We start from the raw sequence: 20,242 nt of genomic DNA, 5'->3' as shown, positions 1-20,242 counted from the left end.
ATCCCCACCTCCCTCTCGGCCCCTCTCCCCGCCTCTTCCTTCCTGTCCCTCTAGTAGTTTAACTTCTACCCCCTGTGGCTATACCTCAGAAACCTGTGTAGCCAGAGATGGGAACGGAGGCCACAGAGCAGGTGGGAGTGGGGGCAGGGAGGGGGAGAAGGGTTACAGAGAGGGAGGAAACAGGGAAGGAATGGGATTCTCCACCTGGCAATAGGCCTCTGCCATCCTATGGCTTATTCGGGATTCTTGGCACTATCTCAGACTAGGAGTCCTCCAGATAAATGTGCTGGTGGTGTGAGGCTGGGGTTGTGGGACGGGGACTAGGGCTGAGGGGAAAGGCGGGTTGAACCTAGAGGTCCAGGGTCCCACCTGGGCCCTGAAAACCTGAGTCCCAACCCCGGAGACCCCCTTGGCATGAGTGGTTCAGTGTGCTGGTATTGGAGGTGGAGGGAAGGTGGGTAGGGAAGGGAAAGAAGACAAACAGAAACCCACCCCAGACCGAGGTTGGAGTGCAGGGCTCAGGTCTGAGAAAAAGCCTGCATATGGGCATTATTCCAGGAGAGGGCGCTGCAAAGGGAACTGAAGCTCTAGGATTTATTAATAATACAACTCTGGGCTGGGTCCGGTAGCTCAGGCCTGTAATCCCAGGACTTTGGGAGGCCGAGGTGGGTGGATCACCTGAGGCCAGGAGTTCAAGACCAGCCTGGCCAACATGGTGAAACCCCATCTCTACTAAAAATACAAAAATTAGCTGGGCGTGGTGGTGGGCGTCTGTAGTGGGGCGTCTGTAGTCCCACCTACTCGGGAGGCTGAGGCAGGAGAATCGCTTGAACCTGGGAGGCAGAGATTGCAGTGAATCGAGATTGTGCCACTGCAATCCAGCCTGGGCGACAGAGCAAGGCTCTGTCTCCAAAAATAATAATAATAAATAATAACAATAATACAAACTCTGTATTATGGTCTTTGGAGAACACAAGTTCTCCCCAGCCATTATCTTCCGTATTGCCATCTTCACAGCAAATCTTGAGAGGTCGGCTGGTCAGGATTTATAATCTCAACATTACATGTTAGGTAACTGAGGTCTAGAAAGAGCAAGTGACTTGCTCAAGGTCACCCAGAAAGCTGGAAGCAGAGACAGGAGGAGTGCAAGAGAAGCCTAGGCCTGCTGAAGGTGTGCTAGGAAGAGTCTGGAGAAGAGCTTATGTCTCTCCGTGTACTGTTACATCTGACCACACAGGAGCTCTCAGCTTGGAAGGCATGTGTGGGAAGGGGAGTGGTGTGGTCAGATGTGTCTCATAAGATCCCGCCTCTCATTTGACCCTCCCAGGTCTCCTGGGGCCATTACTCTGGGGATGAAGAGGAGGCATACTCGGCTGAGCCGCTGCCAGAGCTTTGCTACAAGGCCGATGTCCAGGCCTTCAGCCGGGCCTTCCAACCCAGTGTCTCCCTGACCGTGGCTGCGCTGGGTCTGGCCGGCAATGGCCTGGTCCTGGCCACCCACCTAGCAGCCCGGCGTGCAGCGCGCTCGCCCACCTCCGCCCACCTGCTCCAGCTGGCCCTGGCCGACCTCTTGCTGGCCCTGACTCTGCCCTTCGCGGCAGCAGGGGCTCTTCAGGGCTGGAGTCTGGGAAGTGCCACCTGCCGCACCATCTCTGGCCTCTACTCGGCCTCCTTCCACGCCGGCTTCCTCTTCCTGGCCTGTATCAGCGCCGACCGCTACGTGGCCATAGCGCGAGCGCTCCCAGCAGGGCCGCGGCCCTCCACTCCCGGCCGCGCACACTTGGTCTCTGTCATTGTGTGGCTGCTGTCGCTGCTCCTGGCGCTGCCTGCGCTCCTCTTCAGCCGGGACGGGCAGCGGGAAGGCCAACGACGCTGTCGTCTCATTTTCCCCGAGGGCCTCACGCAGACGGTGAAGGGGGCGAGCGCCGTGGCGCAGGTGGCCCTGGGCTTCGCGCTGCCGCTGGGCGTCATGGTAGCCTGCTACGCGCTCCTGGGCCGCACGCTGCTGGCCGCCAGGGGGCCCGAGCGCCGGCGTGCGCTGCGCGTCGTGGTGGCTCTGGTGGCGGCCTTCGTGGTGCTGCAGCTGCCCTACAGCCTCGCCCTGCTGCTGGATACGGCCGATCTACTGGCTGCGCGCGAGCGGAGCTGCCCTGCCAGCAAACGCAAGGATGTCGCACTGCTGGTGACCAGCGGCTTGGCCCTCGCCCGCTGCGGCCTCAATCCAGTGCTCTACGCCTTCCTGGGTCTGCGCTTCCGCCAGGACCTGCGGAGGCTGCTACGGGGTGGGGGATGCCCCTCAGGGCCTCATCGCCGCCGCGGCTGCCCCCGCCGGCCCCGCCTTTCTTCCTGCTCAGCTCCCACGGAGACCCACAGTCTCTCCTGGGACAACTAGGGCTGCGAATCTAGAGGAGGGGGCAGGCTGAGGGTCGTGGGAAAGGGGAGTAGGTGGGGGGACACTGAGAAAGAGAGAGGGACCTAAAGGGACTACCTCTGTGCCTTGCCACATTAAATCGATAACATGGAAATTAGATGCAACCCAACAACTGTTACTATTTTTGAGTCACCGACTTGGAAGTGATTTGTGGCAGGGCAGAGCCGGTGGGTTAACATCCCGCCCCTGCCCGCCCCTCAACCCCAGCGCTTGGCTCTCTGAGTGGAAGACGCTGAGTGCCTGGGTGGGGGTGGGGGGCTGCTGAGTCTGCTAAAGCTCTAGCCACTGACACTCCCTCCACCGTCACCCGGCCTCAGCCAACAGAGGTGAGGTGGGAAAGCTGCCAGGCAAGGAGGGGCGCGGGTTCCTCTTGCAATACTGTAAAGCAGAGCTTTCTAACAACTAGAGCGCTCTCCAGTAATGGCTGCCTCAGCAAATACGGAGTTCCCGCTATTGGAATGTTCAGACTGTCGTGGACGCTGTGGGCCTTTGCGTGGTGTGGGGGGAGGGGGGAGAGGGGCAAGAGATTCCCGTTTTGGGTGGGCATTTGGATTACATTACCACTTTACAATCCCTTCCTAGTGTCTGATGGAAGGAAAATGAAAAAACTAATTTTAAAAGTTGAGTTGAAGTTTTTCACCTTGAAGAAAAACCTAGGAGGGATTGCAATCTGCAAATTTCCGGAGTAGTTATCATGGGTGTGGTGGGGGTGAGGGATACTTGCTGTTCTCCATCTTCTCTGGGGACTGGGTCAGAGGAAATGCGCTGAGCTGGTCGGAAAGAGAGAGGTTGGATATGGGAAAAAACTTCTCTGCAGGCAAGGGCCTGGGATCCAGACCGGGAAGATGGTTGTGGTATCTCTATTCCTAGGAAATCTCTCAGTACAGGCCACTCTCATCTGGAGAGAGGCCACAGCCGAGATGGCCTCTAAACCCGCTCGCATTGATTCCTGGTCTTTGTTTTACACAATCAAAACGGGCAGGATGGTGTTCACGTGCGACAGTTCTCGCGGTTTAATACCGGTCAGCAAAGCTGTACCCACCACTCCAGCCTGGAGTCTAGGGTCGAGAAGGGCGGGGCGTGGCGAGGAGGTCTCAAGGGAGGCGCTGGCCCGACGGCCCCGCCCGTCCCGCCCTGCCCCGCCCCTTCCCGCCCATCCCAGCCCAGCCCGGGCTAGCAGTCCTTCTCAGAGCCTCCGGCAGCAGCTGCGAAAAGAGGTCCCCCACGGCCTCTAGGGGCCAGGATCCAGGGAAGACCCGGAGACGGCGCCGATCCTCAAAGGGTCCCCCACGCCAGCCACTGGGGACCGACCTGGAACCCCCATCAGAGATCTCGGGAATCGCCGCTGAGTCAGCAACACGCGCGCGCGCCCGCGAAGGCCGCGGCCCCGCCCCGGCCGCCTAACGCCTGGGTTAACCCCTTCCTACACAGAACAGCAGGATATTCGCCCTAAGAGGCCTCCACTCTGTTCCGAGACCACAGAATTCCTTAGAATCTCAAGCCACTCTCCCCAGCTGAGTTCGGTGAGCTGTGAGCTCTATATTCGATTTTATTTCTGGCCTAGGTCTGCGCCTTCCCAGAGTGCCTGCCTCAACTGCTTCACCTCAAAAAGGAGGTGAGGCCAAGTGCAGTGGCTCACACCTGTAATCCCAGCACTTTGGAAAGCCAAGCTGGGAGGATCGCTTGAGCCCAGGAGTTCGAGACCAGCCTAGGCAACATAGTGAGGCTCCATTTCTACAAAAAATAAATTTAAAAAATTAGCCAGGCGTAGTGGTGTGCACCTGTAGTCCCAGCTCCTGGAGAGGCTGAGGTGGGAGGATCCCTTGAGCCCAGGAGTTCGAGGCTGTAGTAAACTATGATGGCTGTACCGCACCCCAGCCTGGGCGAAACAGCGAGACCCTGTGTGGAAGAAAAAAAAAAAAAAAAAAAAGGACAGGGGAGAGCTGAATCAGACCCAGAAACTCGAGAAACTGGACTCCTCCCCAGACGTGGAGGGCCACCTCCAGAGCTACATCCTCTTAGTAGCCAAGGCGTTTCCCTTTCTCAGGGACCCTGAGACGAGACAGGGGTTCAGAGAGCGACAGTTGGGTTTTCCTCTGTCCTGTACCAAAGCTCCTCACAGGGATTTTAATTTGTTGGTTGGTGAGCCAAGAGTTAAACCAAGAGCCTGAAGGCGGGCTTCCGTGACGTCACTAGCACCCCGCGTCCGACCTCAGAGACTAGGGCGTGGCTAACATCTTCTCGTCCCCTCCCTCCCTGTTTCCCCGCCCCTCCCTGCTGTCACCCAGCCAGGGGCACATGATGCAACCCACCGGGGTTTCAGCCGTCTGATTGGTAGCCGCGCCCGGCGCCAGGCACAGGGATTGGACAGAGGAGGCTGTGACGAAACCTGGACCCTGCCTAGTAAAGAAGGGAGGAGAGAAAGAAGAGAGAAGGGGGGGCCCCCGGGAGGGAGGGGGCTGGGGGGGCGGGGTCCCAGCTCTGTGCTCGCGCCCCCAGCGCGCCAGTCCCGGGGCTGCAGGGAGCGCAGCGCGCGCGGCCCGGGCCCCGGCCACCGGACGCCCTACCGGACACGACCCTCCCTGGAGCTTGGACAACTGCCCACCTCGGACGCTGCACCGGACACTGCCCCCCACAGGGCTGGACACTCCAACGGACACTACTTCCCAGCTCCGGACATTGCTCCCTCCTCTCCCGGGGCCCTGGACGCTTTTCCCCCTCCCCCCTCCGGGGGCCCAGACACTGAGCCCCCCTCAGCGTCTGGCTAGCGTCCCCTTGCACCCCAGCCCAGGACACTGCCTCCTCCCTGTGCTCTTCTCCCTCCTGCTCCTCCCACCTCATCTTTCCCCTGCTCGGGTCGGAGCCCCGCCAGTTCCTCCGACCCCCTGCTGCTCGGCCGCGGCTGCCCGCGCCCCCATCCCCGGCTCCTCGCCCGGATGCCTCTCCCCGGGGGACTGTGGTGGCTTCTCTGCTGCCGTCGAGGCTTCACTCTTCTGCACCGGGACTACGGGGACGGCGAGCTTAGCGGGGACGGGGACGAGGACGAGGACGAGGAAACCTTTGAGCTACGGACCCCGAGTCCAGCGGGCGGCGGGAGGGTAAGTCCCAGGGGTTCGGAACCTCGTCTCAATCACTCTGTCTGTAACCGGCCGTGGAACTCGCTCCAGCCTCCAGCCACACGCTGCGCGCTTGGCGAACTAGGGACGTAGGGGAGGTTTTTGCCTGGGGGCCAAAGCCCCCGGGAGCTCTCGGAGCAGCAGCCCTACTCGGGATGTGCCTGTGGGCCTCCCGCCGCAGGCTGGGCGCTGTCCACCTGCTGGGGGCCCTGAGGCAGGGGAGGCGTCACGCGTGGCCCGACCTGGCCCTGCCTCTCCCTTCCCCGCTGGGCCCGCGTCCCATCCCGTCTCCTTCCGCCTCCGCCAGCGCCGAGGAATGTGGCGAGGCCGGCTGGGCGGCTCGAACGCCTGGGTCCCCCTCCGCTCCCAGTTCGCAAGCGCTGAGGCCAGATGCGAGAGCTCCCGTTGCGGAGACCTGGGCGAGGGGGAGAAGTCATCCCAGGATTGGGGTCTGTGGCGGGGACCCCACGGAGAAGGAGGTGGGAGCTCTTTGAGGACCCCTCCTCATTACCCTGCCACTCAGGACAGAACTCTCGGCTTTCCCGGGTGAGGCTCTTGGGAAACCCCTGAGGGAATGGATGGTGAAGGACACTGGGCTGCTGCCTGATTTTGTCGAATCTCCCCGTGGGGAAACGGAGGCACGATTGGTGTGGGAGACCTCCATCCCCTGACGTCTCCTCCCCCATCCCCCCTGCACACTGGCGGCCAGACTCCCGTGTGCTGTGGCCCAGGTCAGGCTCCCATCCCCCGCGCAGGGGTCCCCAGCAGGCCCAGTGGCTCGGTGCCCGGGTGGGGCGGGCTGCGCCGCCGGGGCCGGCGCCAGCACCTGGCGGAGGCGGAGGGTGGATAAATATAGAGGGGGGGAGGGAGGGAAGCAGGGCACTGCGATTAGGGGAGTTAGCCTAAGAGGGTGGTCAGTACCTGCCACATGTGGTGTGGCTGATAGCCCCACTCAGACCTTCCAGAAAATAGGTAGAGGTTCACATAGAAAAGGCGCAGGACCCAGGCGTCCCCAAGCTTCCCGCTTGGGCAGGGTCGGCTTTACCAGGCCATTGCCTCCCTCATGCTCCACCTCAACTCCCCCTTTCCCGGAGCCTGGGGACAGGTGTCCCTGGCCCCCTCCCCCACCTCCCCCTCTTGGCTCTAGCAGTCTGGGAGCAATATGAGGATGGCACGGTTCCCCGCCTGGCTGGCCTCCGGGTTGGGTTAGTGGCCTCTCTCAGACCCCAGTCTACAGTTGAAGTTCCAGGACAGGGGGAAGGGAGGGGGAGGGGGAGGGCAAAACCCTGAACTACACCTGCCTCCAGAGGGTGTGCCATTCCTCAGTCTGGCCCGCCCTTCCTAAGCCCCAGAAAAGGGGCAGGGTCTCTGCTCACGGTTGAGTCTCAGGAGAGTCTATGGGAGAATGTAAGACGCTTTTGGAGAAAGCCCTATACTGAAAGGGCCCCCTGCCCTTCATTCACCTCTGTGCCTACCACCTGTCCTGCCTTGGCCAGGGAGGCAGTGTGGGAGAAGGGAAAACGAGGAGGAGAGGGTGCCTTGGAGCCTGGCAGAGCGAGCTAACCTCTCCTTTTTCAAAGATGGGAAAACTAAGGCCCAGAGATGGAAAGAGACTTGCCCAAGGTTCCACAGTGAGTTAGTGGTGGAGCGGGAATTGGAACCCGGGTCTCCTGACTCTCTGCCCAGTGCTCTTTCCACCCGACCCTACCCTTGATTGTATCTTCAAAGGGTGACTGAGAGGAGTCTTGGCTCCTTAGCTCCTGCTGTTCTGGAGAGCTTGTCCTGTTGCCATAGGCGGGAGGGGCGAGCCCAGCGGCTCCAGCGCGCTCCACCCCAGTCACGACCCCACTCTGTGATTCCTTCCTCAATCCCCTGAGCAGCCCTGTCCTGAGGGCAGAAGGCACGAACCTTGCGCAGGAAGGGCTTTGACCCTAAGGGCTTCCCCGCCTGTCTCCCCAGGGTCCCCTGGAAGTGACACTGACTCAGCCGGTGAGGAGCGGGCCTGTCTCCAACAGGTGAGCTACGCCCCTACGTCCCATAGTCTCGGGACCCCAGCCTGTTCCCGGGACCCCCATCCTCACTGTCTCCTCTAGCGGTTGCGCAATAAGGGAGAGGCCCTACGCCGGACGCTGTGGTTTGGCTGGGGTCCCGGGGGGAGGTCCGACTGGGGGCGCGGGGAGAAAGAGGGGGGTCGGGGCTATTTCTGGTGCGAGGTCAGAATGGCCCAGCGGTTCCCACAGCCTGGGGGAGGGGTGCCCAGCTTGGGAGCAGACACCCTTGCGGTCTGGGGAGCCCCTACAGAGGAGCCCCCTAGAGGCGGAGTGGAGGCCCAACCCTCCCTCCCCTCTGGCCCAGGCTGCAGAGCTGGGAGGAAACTTGGAGCCTCATCCCGGAGAAAGGGCTGCCGGAGGACGACCCAGACATCGTTGTGAAAGGTAGAGACCCCCCTCAGTGCACTCTGGAGGTCCCCAATCCCAACCCTCCAGAGACTATGTGTCCTACTGATGTTCCTTCCCTCCCTCTCCTGCCCCCAGGTTGGCTGTACCGGGAGCCCCGCGGAGGAGGGGCGCGACCCTGGCTGCCCCCGCGCCGAGCCTGGTTTGTGCTCACGCGAGACTCCTTGGATCAGTTCAGCAGTAGCGGGAAGGGGGCGCGGCGTCTCGGGAGCCTCGTGCTCACCAGCCTGTGCTCGGTGACCGGCCCAGAGCGCAGGCGTAAGGAGACAGGTGAGACCTCCTGGGGACTCTCTTACCTTCCTGGGCAGGGGCCCCAGCAGACCCTAATGGCCCTCTCCGGCCTCTCTTTTCCCCAGGTCTGTGGTCAGTGACTGTGTCTGGTCGGAAACACAGTGTCAGCCTCTGCTCCCCACGCCAGGCAGAGGCTGAGCGCTGGGGGGTGGCATTGCGGGAAGTGATTGCCTCCAAGGCACCCCTGGAGACCCCCACCCAGCTACTGCTCAGGGACATACAGGTAAGAGAGGACACCAGGGAGAGCCAGGAGAGTGGTGGACCCCAAAGCTTTCTGGGCTTGTGAGGAATTCTCTTCCTCATCAAGGTGACCCTCTCCCTGTTCCCCTAGGAAAGTTGCGGGGACCCAGAGGCAGTTGCCCTCATTTACCTGCGGAACCCGATTCTGAGACACACTAGTGGAGCCTTGTACGCCCCGCTCCTGCCCCTGCCCTACGGAGTCAGCGCCCCAGGTGAGTGGTCCCATGGCCCAAGTCCCCTGGATGGGATGGGGTGGATCAGAGGTAAGAATCTGAATCCCTTAACTGGCAGGGACCTAAGCATCCTTTAGGGGCCTGCCAGTTCCTCACTTTTCAAAGGATTAAGGTGAAACTGGAAGCTGGCCAGGGTGGAGGGGAGGAAGCCAGCACCCACAAAAGGGTCCTCTTTGACCACCTTCTCTATGGCTTTCATTCTGACTACTGATTTTCCTTCAGGAGTTTGTACATTCTCCTATTTTTTCATTATACTCTTGAGACCATGCCATATTACCTTTACAAGTGGTATAAAAGCTACCACTTTTGTAGAACGTGCTGGCCTCATCCAATTGTACTTCTCCCTAAATGGTTTAGTGACTGGCCCAGGTCCTAAAGTTAGAGGATTAAAGGGTGCTGGGAGAGGAACCCGGGTTTTCTGACTCCTAGTCCATCCTGTTTTCTGACCTATGGTGGTGAGCCTCAGTATCGAGTTACAGAATCTGGGGTGTGAATCTACAGCCCTTCAGCCGTCCCTCTCCCCAAGTCCAAATCCAGGCTTAGTGGGATTGGGAAGGGGATTCCTGGGAGGCAGAGGTTAAGAGTCTGGCTTCGTGGGACCACTGCTTTCCCTTCACTCTTCCTGTCGTTCGTACCCTCCTCTCCCTGCCACCCCATCCCCTTATATTCCCTCTGACTTTCCCCTGGTTCATACCTTCCTCCCAGGGCGCAGCTCTGTGTTCCCTTTCCAAACCGTCCCTCCGCCCCCACCCTCCCACAGGTCCGGGCTATGCACCCCTGCGCGAGGAGGCGGTGCGGCTGTTCTTGGCGCTGCAGGCGCTGGAGGGGGCGCGGCGCCCCGGGCCCTTGATGCAGGGTGTGCTCCAAACCTGCCGGGACTTGCCCGCGCTCCGGGATGAACTCTTCCTGCAGCTGGCTAAGCAGACCTCGGGCCCTGCAGGCCCCCCCGGGCTCCCGGCTACCCAAGACCCTGCGACCCTGCGGTACTGGCAACTCCTCACCTGCATGAGCTGCACCTTCCGGCCTGGGGGAGCTGTGCGGGGGCACCTCCTGGGGCACTTGGAGAGGTGAGAGGGGCGGGGCGGGGGTTACGGCCTAGGCGAGGAGCTACCGGGCTGGGAGAGAACGAAGGGTCTTTTGCAAAAGGCTTGGTAGGTAAAGAACCCAGTAATACATACAGTGCCTTTGTGGAAGATACAAGATCCTATCTCAGTTGTGAGCGGATGAATTACAATAAAACGCCCCCCTTGGGCTGAGGAATTATGAAAAGGCTGCTTTTCCTCGAGCTGATGCAGGCCAGCGCCAGGGCTTAGGAAAATGTAGTAAAGTGGCTGGATTTCGATTTCAGGTCGAAGGAAAATCACGCAGACTTTCGGAAGTGGTGGGAGCAGTTGGGAGAAAGCTGCCAGGGGACTTGAAAAGTAATTCAGCTCTATGCAAAGCACTGGGGATAGATTTAGAAGAGCCTTCAAAAACTTAAGTTGGGGCGGGGAGGAAATCGGCTAGATAAAATAAACTATAAGAGAAGAAGGCAAGAGGGAGGGGAAGAAAATCCCTTGGAGTATTGATCCTTGGGTTCCTCCCAACCAGGACCGAGCAGGCACTCCCGGACTCGGAATTGGCGGAATATGCGCGCTTCATCCGGAAAGCGCTGAGCCGGACGCGCGGCCGAGAGCTGGTGCCCTCGCTGGCGGAGATTTCCGCGCTGAGCCAACGGCAGGAGCTGCTGTGTACCGTGCACTGTCCGGGGGCTGGTGCCTGTACTGTGGCCATCGACTCCCACACCACGGCGGGGGAGGTGAGGCCAGAGAAAGGCCCCATGACCTCCAACCCACCCTGCCAGCTTCTCACGCTTGTCTCACCCGCTTCCTGGACCCTAGGTTTGCCCCGAGTCTCAGATTATTTTGGTAAGGGAGGGAGTGGTGGTGACAGGACTAAGAGACCCCTTCTAACTGAATCAACCCCTCCCAGAATCCTGGCAAGACCCCTGAGTGGTCTGACTTTCCCCTCACTCTCCTCTTCTAGGTGGCTCGAGAGCTGGTGGGGCGGCTGGGCTTGGCCCGCAGCCGCAACGCATTCGCACTGTACGAGCAGCGAGGGACCCAGGAGCGAGCCCTGGCTGGGGGGACCCTCGTGGCCGACGTGCTCACCAGGTTTGAGAAGTAAATGTCCAGCCCCAGCCCTGCTCTCTATTAGCCCGTCCACTTCTCAGCTGAGGTCAGTCGCTAAGCGGACATTATCCAGCGCTTGCCCCTGGCCCTGCGCTGTGGTGTTCGCTGGTTTACAGACGGACCTGCCTGCCGCAGGTTTGCAGTCCGACTCCAGCCTCACATCCGCGGTGGGCTCCGCCCAGGCCCCGCCCCAAACATATGGACCCGCCCCCACCCCGAGCTGCCCTAGCTGCGCGGTCAGGCTTCTCCCTAGTGCGGCGTCCGCTCCTCTTCTGCAGCTTGGCCGCGGAGGAAGCTGGGTTGGAGGACTCGCCCGACTCCGGGTGGAGACTATGTCTGCGTCTTCACGGACCTCTGCACCCTGAGGGGCTGTCCCCAGACGGTCACGAACTGCCTTTCCTCTTTGAGCAGGTGAGGCTCTCCGGCGTTCACGCCTCCAAACAGACCCCCAAGCCTGAACCCCTGGTTTTCGGGCCATCTCGTTACTATGGCAGCCCCGCGGGAGGCTTGACTGGAACCTAGACCTCCTCAGATTCCGAGAGGCGTTTTCGCCTGACGCCGGGTGCCTCCCCTGCAGGCTCACGCTCTGCTGCTGCGGGGCCGGCCGCCCCCACCCGACGACACGCTGCGCGCCCTGGCGGCGCTGCGCCTGCAGAGCCTGCACCGGGACTTCTCCCCGCGGGTGCCCCTGCCCCGCCTGGACCGCCTGCTCCCGCCCCCGGCCCCGCCGCGCGAAGACCTGCCCCGCCCGACCCCCAGGCCGCCCCCCTCCGCTGCCCTGCTGGCCGGGGCCCTCTGGAGCCCGGGCCTGGCCAAGAGGCGGGCGGAGCGGGCACGGCGCGGCGGGGCCGGCCGCATGGCGGGAAGCATGGCCCGCGAGGGAGGAGGCGGCGCCGGCACGGCAGCTGCAGTGCTGGGCGGCTGGAAGCGGCTGCGGGGCATGGGCCGAGCTGAGGCCATGGCCGCCTACCTGGCCCTGGCGGCGCAGTGTCCGGGGTTCGGCGCTGCTCGGTATGACGTTCTGGAGCTGAGCACGGTGAGGGGGAGAAGGGAGAAGGGGACTCTGGCGGCCCAAGCACCACACCTTTGCCCCAGAGCCACAGGTCCCACGGAGGGTCACGTCATTCCCCACATCCAGAACAGCCCACCTCAAACCCCAGGAGTCACCAGCCCTTGGGCCCTCACATCCCTGGAGCCTTAGCCCCCTCCACACACGTGCTGTGAATCATAGGGGGATCAGGAAACTCCTGCTCACAGACACCCATCTCCCCCTACCAAAAATAACGCTGGACTCCTCCTTCCACCCTGACTCTGCCCCTGTGTCTGCAGGAGCCTGGTGGGGGTGCTCCACAGAAGCTATGCCTGGGCTTGGGAGCCAAGGCCATGTCTCTCTCCCGGCCGGGGGAGACAGAGCCCATCCACAGTGTCAGCTATGGCCATGTGGCCGCCTGCCAGCTAATGGGCCCCCACACTCTGGCCTTGAGGGTGGGAGAGAGCCAGCTCCTCCTGCAGAGCCCCCAGGTGAGCGGGAAGAGGAGTTGTGGGAGGAGGAGAGAAGGGAAGGGATGTCAGGAAACATTTTCGGAACACCAAGCATGGGCCAGGTAGAGTTCTAAGCACTGGGGATCCAGCAATGATCACAGACAAGCTGAAGGAGCTTACACTAGAGTGGGGAAGTCAGACAATAAACAAGGAATACCAGGCTATGAAGACAGTGAGAAATGCTACAAAGGAAAGAATGATGTGACAGGAAGTCAGAGAAGGGTTCTCAAAAACGGTGCCATTTAAGCTAGCCAGGGAAGACCTGGGGGAACAGCATTCCAGGTGGAAAGAATTGCAAGGCGGCCAGGTGCAGTGGCTTGTGCCTGTAATCCCAGCACTTTGGAAGGCCGGGGCAGGCGGATGACGAGGTCAGGAGGTCAAGACCATCCTGACCAACATGGTGAAACCCTGTCTCTACTAAAAATACAAAAATTAGCTGCGGGTGGTGGCGCACACCTGTAGTCCCAGCTACTCGGGAGGCTGAGGTAGAAGAATTGATTGAACCCGGGAGGCAGAGGTTGCAGTGAGCCGAGGCACTCCAGCCTGGCAACAGGGCAAGACTCCATCTCAACACCAACACCACCAAAAAAAAAAAAAAAAAAGAATGTTAGAAGAGCAGAAAGAACCAAGTATGACTGGCACATAGAAATGAAGGAGACAGGCCGGGCGCGGTGGCTCAAGCCTGTAATCCCAGCACTTTGGGAGGCCGAGACGGGCGGATCATGAGGTCAGGAGATCGAGACCATCCTGGCTAATACGGTGAAACCCCGTCTCTACTAAAAAAAAAAATACAAAAAACTAGCCGGGCGAAGTGGCGGGTGCCTGTAGTCCCAGCTACTCGGGAGGCTGAGGCAGGAGAATGGCGTGAACCCGAGAGGAGGAGCTTGCAGTGAGCTGAGATCCGGCCACTGCACTCCAGCCTGGGTGACAGAGCAAGACTCCGTCTCAAAAAAAAAAAAAAGAAATGAAGGAGACAGTGATGATAAGGAAGAAAAGGTTGCAGGGCCATAGCACGTAGGACCGTGGTGGGGAAACTGGAGCCCTAGAGCCTGGAGAAAGGATGAGAAAAAGAAGAGAACCTGGCAGCGCTTGTTGCACACTGACCTCTGCCCTCTCTTAGGTGGAAGAGATCATGCAGCTGGTGAATGCCTACTTGGCCAACCCCTCCCCCGAGAGGCCCTGCAGCAGCTCTTCTCGTCCATGCCAAGACCTGCCAGACACCTCCCCTCCCAGCCAGCACCCGGGCCTGGACGAGCCCCAGGGACAGTCTGGCTGCTTGGGGCAGCTGCAGGACTGAGCCTGCCAAGAGGTCACGACTTCCCTCCTGCCTCCAGCCTGGGCCAGGACTGCTCCGAGATTTGAGGGAAACATGGACCCTTTTGGCCCTGCAGGGACAGGGCACATCCCACACCCAAGGGCTACAATGGGTGTGGGCAATTTTCTAGTTTGTTTCTTAATTTATTTGTAGAAGAGAAGCAAAAAAAAAAAAAAAAAGTTTCTTATTTACACAAACCCTTCCTGTGGGAGTGTTATTCAGTGGGGCAAGTTAGAACCCCATAATGCAGAGCCCCGCCTCTGGGGACGCCCACACCCTGGGCTTTTACCAGGCTCTGGGGGAAGTCTGGACACCACAGCGCTTCACCCGCCTCCTCCTTGACCTTCCAGACTTAACCTCCTCCTGGCCATTATGCTGCCACAGGCTTGTGGGTGGAGCAGGCAAACAGGCCTCATTGGAAGCTGGCAGTTACTCACCCTCCCTTCTTCATTGAGTGGCATACGGATGGCCTCCTGGAATCCCTGAGGCTGGAGGGCAATGAGTCATCAGATCTGGCACTGCCCATTTCTTACACTGGTGTCCAGTTCTGGGCCCATCATTAGTGTGCCTAATGCTTTGGGCCTAGAATGGAGAGAAGCTTGGGGCAGATAACAAACCCATGAATTTCTCTGGCACAGAAAAGTAACTCAGGATGTGCTCAGCCCTACTCTTGAATTCTGTTTCTACTAATCAGGTTAGGTTGAACTGGATTGAGTTCCTGGAACTCTCATGGCCCTGGGCACTGGGAATCTGGAGTCTCGGCTCTTCTGGCCTGCTCATAATGTAGCGTGCCCTCCTTCGGTAGACCCCACCTCCTCTGCCTTGAGTGGAAGAGGTTGGGGCAACATTGACCCTCACTGGGGCAAACCTTAGGCACTGAGGAGACAGCAAACCTCAGTAAAGCTCTGTAATCTTGAGACAAGGGCTGACTCTAGTAAAACAGCTTAGTTCAAGGTGAGGGATGCCAGTGGAAACAGTGAACACACTAAGATTTGGACTTAGTGGTAAGACGTTGGAGGACGTGAAAGCCACCCTACTGTCAGAGGCCTAGAAACTGGACCCCTTCACCACCCTCTGTATTCACAGATCAAGCCCTGGCTATACTGACAACCAAGCTTTATTACTTTATTAAAGCTGAACAAGCATATCAAGAGTTAGGGCATGGAAGGGAGGAAGCAGGAGGAAGCTCATGGGCTGGAGATGAACCAAGAAGGGTTGTCCATGAGGTGAAGTTGGGTCAGAGGGAGCAGGCATGGTCGAGGCTGTGCTTCCCATCCAGGAGTAGTGGGGAGGGAAATCACTGCTCCTGGGTGCCCCAGGAAATGTAGTCTGGCTGGGTGGCTGCATGGTACTCATCAATGAGCTCCTGAACAACCTCCCTAGACCTGTCCATCTCATCAAAGTTGTCCTTGAACATGTCCTCCTTACGGAACTGCTCAAGGAAGGCATCCCGCTTCCGCAGCTTGTCGAACTGCTGGCAGGAACTTTCAAAGAGCTGAAAGAGATGAAAATCTCCAAAATGCGAGCCAGGGGGTTAGGAGTGAACTTGGGGAAGATGATGAAGGTAGCCAGTGGAACAGACTCTTCCTGAGAAGAACAGAAACCTAGACTCACCGAGGAGATGCTGGTGTGGTTGGCCATCATGAGCCCACTGACCCGGTGGGCCGAGGGCAGGTAGGGAGACTTCCTCGATAGGGCCACTTGGATGCTGGCGGGGCCCCACGGGATGAAGTTGGCCAACTTCCGTTCCCGAATCCTCTGCAGGCTCTTGTGGACCTGGGGTGGGCACACGAGCAGTGGAGGTGGCCTCTCCTCTACCCCTGCGGGTCCAGGGTGCGGGATGAAGGGGCCTCCCCTACCTGGGTGGGGTCCACCTCTCCCTGGATGATGTTGAGGATGGCGATGTAGCAGTGGTTGGTCTGGCGGTCTCGGCCTGTGGACACCATCACGTTCTTGGGCTGCAGCAGCCGCCTCATCACATCCAGGACCGTGGTCTTCCTCACGCTGGCCACCTGATGGGACAGTGAGACAGGAACCCGGCCAGCGCTCAGGGCAGAGTCCCCCTTTGGCTTCTCCTTGGCAGAAGCCAAAGGCAGAGGGAGGGTAGAGAGCAAGTCAGCAAGAAAGTCGCCTGCTCTGTGCTAGTCCCTGAGCACAGTGCCTCGGGGCCCGCAAAGGGCAGCTCCTGGGGCAGTGGGGAAGACAGAAAGGCTAGGGCAGGGCCTGCTGGGCCCAGGGCCGGCCTGGCCTGGGACACTGAAGGCTGCTCTTACTGATTGGTCCGTAGTGAGCGGTGTATAGCCGGTCATGAGGAAGTGGAGCCGTGGGGTGGGAATGAGCGAGGCGATGAGGCCGATGAGGTCATTGTTCATGTAGCCGGGGTAGCGCAGGGTGGTGGTGCTGGCCGACATGATGGTGGACACCTGGGGACAGGCGTGCCATGTCATGGGCCTCGGCCTGGGTGGGACTTTCCTTCCCCAGATGACCCTCCAGCAAGGAGGGCTTCCAGTCCAAAGGAGTCCAGGAGTGGGGGCCCACCAGCTGGTTGATCTGGGAGAAGGACGGGTTCTGGATGTGCAGGCGGTCTGTGGCAATCCGGTTCAGGGCTGTGTTGTCCAGCACCACCTACGGGGACAGAAGAGGGTCACAGCATCTTGAGGATAAAATGGGCATAGAAATAAGATATTGGCTTAGCCCCTGCTGAACTCCAAAGCCAAGAAGTAGGTTTGTTAGTTTAAAAAAAAGTACTGCTGGACGTGGTGGCTCATGCCTGTAATCCCTGCCGTTTGGGAGGCCAATGTGGGAGGATCACTTGAGGCCGGGAGTTGGACACCAGCCTAAGCAACACAGCAAGATGCCATCTCTGTAAAAAATATACATAAAAAATAAAGAAAAGTACTGTTTCTGGGGCATCATGAGATACTCTCAGACTACGCAGGGCAGTAAACAAACCCGTGAGTACCCACATGTGCCATACACTGTGCTTGGCTCTGGGGAGACCACAGAGAGGAACAGGCACCATCTTTCCCTTCATTAGGCCTACAGTCTCGTGGAGGGAGGCACACTAAATATAAAACAAAAAAGTATAGTTAACTCCCTGAAATACAAAGTAATCTGATCTTGACTGAGTAGTCAGGAAAGGTTTTGCTAAGAAAGTTTTCCTTGAGCTGAGAGTACAAGCATGAGTGGGCATGAAGTAGGCAAAGGTGGGGTACATGGTGGTGGGGGGAAGGTATATTCACTTCGTTGAGAGTTTTGCTGCCTAAAAGGATTCTAAGAAACTTAGAGGTCAGGACCTTATTTCCTAATTTGGCCCACAGGTATGGCTTTGTTGGTCCTCTGTTCTGTGTGTATAGGGGCTGGGGAAGGGTGGGGTGAATGAGACTCACTGGCCTGAGGAGACAGACCAAAGTCCTTTACTCTTTTTTTTTCTTTTTTTTTTTTAAACACAAGGTCTTGTTCTGTTGCCCCAAGCTTGAGTGCAGTGGTGTGATCATGGCTCACTGCAGCCTTGACTTTCTGAGAAATCCCCCAACCTCAGCCTCCCGAGTAGCCAGGACTATAGGCGCACACCACCATGCCCGGCTAATTTTTTTTTTATGTTATTTTTTGAGGCAGAGTCTCACTTTGTCACCCAGGCTGGAGTGCAATGGTGTGATCTTGGCTCACCGCAACCTTTGCCTCTGGGTTCAAGCGATTCTCCTGCCTCAGCCTCCAAGTAACTGGGACTACAGGCACATGCTACCAGGACCAGCTATTTTTTTTTTTTTTGAGACGGAGTCTCACTCTATCACCCAGGCTGGAGTACAATGGTGCAATCTCAGCTCACTTCAACCTCTACCTGCAGGGTTCAAGCAACTCTCCTGCCTCAGCCTCCTGAGTAGCTGGGACTAGATAGCTGGGACTACAGGCGTATGCCACCATGCCTGGCTAATTTTTTTTAGTAGAGACGGGGTTTCTTCATGTTGGTCAGGCTGATCTCGAACTCCCAACCATAGGTGATCTGCCCACCTCAGTCTCCCAAAGTGCTGGGATTACAGGTGTGAGCCACCGCGCCCAGCCCTAATTTTTGTATTTTCTGTGGAGATAGGGTTTCACATGTTGCCCAGGCTAGTATTAAACTCCTGAGCTCAAGCAATCCATCTGCCTCGGTCTCCCAAAGTGCTAGAATTACAGGCATGAGCCACCACACCCAGCCCCTCAACTCTTTCTTTGCTCACCACACAGTCTGCGTTCTGCGTCAGCCTCTTGAGTGTCAGGAGTGAATTGTACGGCTGAACCACCACGTCACTCATCTCGTCCTGGTAGGGAAACACTGAATAAGTCTGCACCAGCTTCTTGGGGTACCTGAGAGAAAAGAGGGTGGTGGCATAGTGAACTGGAAGGACCCCCCATCACTGCCCATCTGTGCCATTTTGTACAAAAGGGGTGAGGGCAGAACTGAGTCTTCAAAGCCAAAAAGGATAAACCTGAAAGCTTCAAACTCTGTAGATCCCCTCCCCTCCATAGGTAAGCCCCCACCCCCCAAAATAGCTTCCAACATGGTCCTTGGGTGGGTCTGTCCCTATGACTCAAAAGGGGTAGTGGCAGACTTTCTAGCTCAAGAGAAAAAAAGCAATGACATTATCCAGGGAACCAGGGTTAATGCCCTCTCCCCGAACACAGGCTTGCCTGTCATTCAGTCGCTCCAGGAGGTAGGAGCCCAGGCCAGAACCTGTACCCCCTGCGATGGAGTGACACAGCACGAAGCCCTGTGTGTATACAGGAATAAACAGACTCAGTTTCTCCTGCCACACTCTCACAACACAATTCTGATACCAGATGGGTGGGGTTTTACCACACACATCAGGTAAGCAGCCAATTCTACAGCAGATGCCAGCTGGGTATCCACTAATTCACTTGAATTCTGGACTACCTACAGACTGTCCCTGACTTAGGATGGTTTAATTTAAGATGTTTTGGCTTTATGATGGGTTTATCAGGATGTAATCCCATCTTAAATCAAGAAGCATCTGAATTACAACGGTTCAATTTACAATTTTTCAACTTCATGATGGGCTAATTGGGTTATAACCTGACACATTTCTACTTACAATATTTTCAATTTTTTTTTCCGTTTTTGAGACGGAGTCTTGCTCTGTCACCCAGGCTGTAGTGCCCAATCTTGGCTCACTGCAACCTTTGCTTCCTAGGTTCAAGCCATTCTCCTGCCTCAGCCTGTTAAGTAGCTGGGACTATGGGCATGCACCACCATGCCTGGCTAATTTTTGTATTTTTAGTAGATATGGGGTTTCACCATTTTGGTCAGGCTGGCCTTGAACTCCTGACCTCAACTGATCTACCCGCCTCGGCCTCCCAAAGTGCTGGGATTACAGGCATGAGCTACCGCGCCCAGCCTCAAATTTGTTTTGGTTTTAGAGACAGGATCTCACTCAGTCCCCCAGACTGCAGTGTAGTGGTGTGATCATAGCTCACTGCAGCCTTGAATTCCTGGGCTCAAGGCATCTTCCTATCTCAACCTCCAAGTAGCTAGGACTACAGGCAGCACCATGCCTGGATGATGTTTGTATTTTTTGTAGAGATGGGGTTTCACCATGTTGCCCAGGTCCTGGGCTCAGGTGATCCACCCGCTTCAGCCTCCCAAAGTGCTGGGATTACAGGCATGAGCCACTGTGCCTAGTCAATATTTTCAATTTGTGATGTCCTGATAAACCCACTGTAAGTTGAGAAGTATCCGTACCTAAAGATAGCATCGGATCCCACAGAGTGAAGGCTCAGTCCCACAAGACTCTCCCACTTCCAATGCCAATACAAGCTTCAGGTTGTTTTATCTGTGCCTCTGACCAACTGGCTATAAATCGGGGTTCTCAGGACTGCTCCTTGGGTTCAATTAATTTGTTAGAGTAGCTCGCAGAACTCAAGGAGACACCCACTTACGTTTACCCGTTTGTTATAAAGGATATTTTAAAGGATACAAATAAACAGCCAGATGAAGAGATACCGAGGGGAAGCTCTGGAAGGTTCCGGCGCACAGGAGCTGCTGCCCTGTGGTGCTGGGTTTGCAGCCTCCCGGCCTGTGGATGTGTTCTTGTTCACCTTCCTGGAAGCCCCCGAACTCAGTCCTTTTGGATTTTTATGGAGGCTTCATTACACAGGCATGACTGATTAAATCATTGACAAGTGGTGCTCTACTCAATCTTCATCCCTCTCCCTTCCCCAGAGGTGAGGGATGGGCCTGTAAATTCCAACCCTCAGAGCACCAGGTTTGTTCCCCTGGCAACCAACACCCCATCCAGTGGCTATCTGGGACTTCCCAAAAAATCGCCTCTTTAACATAAGCTCAGGTTTGGTTGAAATGCACTTGTTCCTCCTTAGTACAGCGGTTAGTAAAATTAACTAATTAAAATAAAATGAAAGATTAATCTAAAAGAAAGGGGCTTGTTATAA

General features: G+C 57.6%; 3 protein-coding genes across 7 annotated transcripts in view; 2 read left to right on the top strand and 1 right to left on the bottom strand.

Moving 5' to 3' along the window:
• The first annotated feature begins 87 nt into the window (after window positions 1-87).
• On the top strand, window positions 88-3,109 carry LOC105472106 (C-C motif chemokine receptor 10). The gene is made up of 2 exons (XM_011725079.3): window positions 88-131; window positions 1,328-3,109. The coding sequence occupies exons 1-2, from the start codon at window positions 108-110 to the stop codon at window positions 2,390-2,392; spliced, it is 1,089 nt and encodes a 362-aa protein (XP_011723381.2). The 5' UTR covers window positions 88-107; the 3' UTR covers window positions 2,393-3,109.
• A 1,811-nt stretch (window positions 3,110-4,920) lies between these two features.
• Window positions 4,921-13,997, top strand: LOC105472108 (pleckstrin homology, MyTH4 and FERM domain containing H3). 4 transcript variants are annotated; one of them, XR_011615847.1, is made up of 13 exons: window positions 4,921-5,529; window positions 7,507-7,562; window positions 7,903-7,982; window positions 8,082-8,273; window positions 8,360-8,517; window positions 8,626-8,746; window positions 9,528-9,834; window positions 10,358-10,565; window positions 10,793-10,929; window positions 11,217-11,349; window positions 11,516-11,949; window positions 12,268-12,459; window positions 13,601-13,997. XR_011615847.1 is itself a non-coding variant. In XM_071083178.1 (13 exons), exons 1-13 carry the CDS (start codon window positions 5,368-5,370, stop codon window positions 13,775-13,777), a joined length of 2,373 nt encoding a protein of 790 aa, XP_070939279.1. In that variant the 5' UTR covers window positions 4,922-5,367; the 3' UTR covers window positions 13,778-13,996. The 4 variants fall into 4 exon arrangements, 2 of the variants coding, with proteins under 2 accessions (XP_070939279.1, XP_011723382.2); XR_011615848.1 differs by having other exon boundaries at window positions 10,793-10,920; window positions 13,601-13,991; XM_071083178.1 differs by having other exon boundaries at window positions 4,922-5,529; window positions 10,793-10,920; window positions 11,516-11,974; window positions 13,601-13,996.
• An 897-nt stretch (window positions 13,998-14,894) lies between these two features.
• The window catches only part of LOC105472109 (tubulin gamma-2 chain), a 7,302-nt gene continuing 1,954 nt past the window's right edge, over window positions 14,895-20,242 (bottom strand). For both annotated transcript variants that reach the window (XM_011725081.3, XM_011725082.3), the window contains 7 exons: window positions 18,467-18,546; window positions 18,016-18,142; window positions 16,334-16,420; window positions 16,069-16,218; window positions 15,655-15,807; window positions 15,410-15,571; window positions 14,895-15,290 (listed from right to left, as the gene is read on the bottom strand). In XM_011725081.3, coding sequence (XP_011723383.1) covers window positions 15,093-15,290; window positions 15,410-15,571; window positions 15,655-15,807; window positions 16,069-16,218; window positions 16,334-16,420; window positions 18,016-18,142; window positions 18,467-18,546 — 957 coding nt within the window. In that variant the 3' untranslated portion in view covers window positions 14,895-15,092. The remainder of the gene's footprint in view (window positions 15,291-15,409; window positions 15,572-15,654; window positions 15,808-16,068; window positions 16,219-16,333; window positions 16,421-18,015; window positions 18,143-18,466; window positions 18,547-20,242) is intronic.

The sequence above is a fragment of the Macaca nemestrina genome, chromosome 17 (genome assembly GCF_043159975.1).
Source record: "Macaca nemestrina isolate mMacNem1 chromosome 17, mMacNem.hap1, whole genome shotgun sequence".
Classification (NCBI taxonomy): domain Eukaryota; kingdom Metazoa; phylum Chordata; class Mammalia; order Primates; family Cercopithecidae; genus Macaca; species Macaca nemestrina.
Note: the sequence above shows the minus strand (reverse complement) of the source record. Positions and strands in the feature narration are given on the sequence as shown.

What these genes read in the sequence shown, in the direction of transcription:
- LOC105472108 (XM_011725080.2), top strand. Translation starts at nt 5,368, where the DNA reads ATGCCTCTCCCCGGGGGACTGTGGTGGCTTCTCTGCTGCCGTCGAGGC. An exon ending in CCCAGACATCGTTGTGAAAG is followed by an intron (nt 7,983 to 8,081) that starts GTAGAGACCCCC and finishes TCCTGCCCCCAG; the next exon opens with GTTGGCTGTACCGGGAGCCC. An exon ending in CTACGGAGTCAGCGCCCCAG is followed by an intron (nt 8,747 to 9,527) that starts GTGAGTGGTCCC and finishes ACCCTCCCACAG; the next exon opens with GTCCGGGCTATGCACCCCTG.
- LOC105472106 (XM_011725079.3), top strand. Translation starts at nt 108, where the DNA reads ATGGGAACGGAGGCCACAGAGCAG. An exon ending in GAACGGAGGCCACAGAGCAG is followed by an intron (nt 132 to 1,327) that starts GTGGGAGTGGGG and finishes TGACCCTCCCAG; the next exon opens with GTCTCCTGGGGCCATTACTC.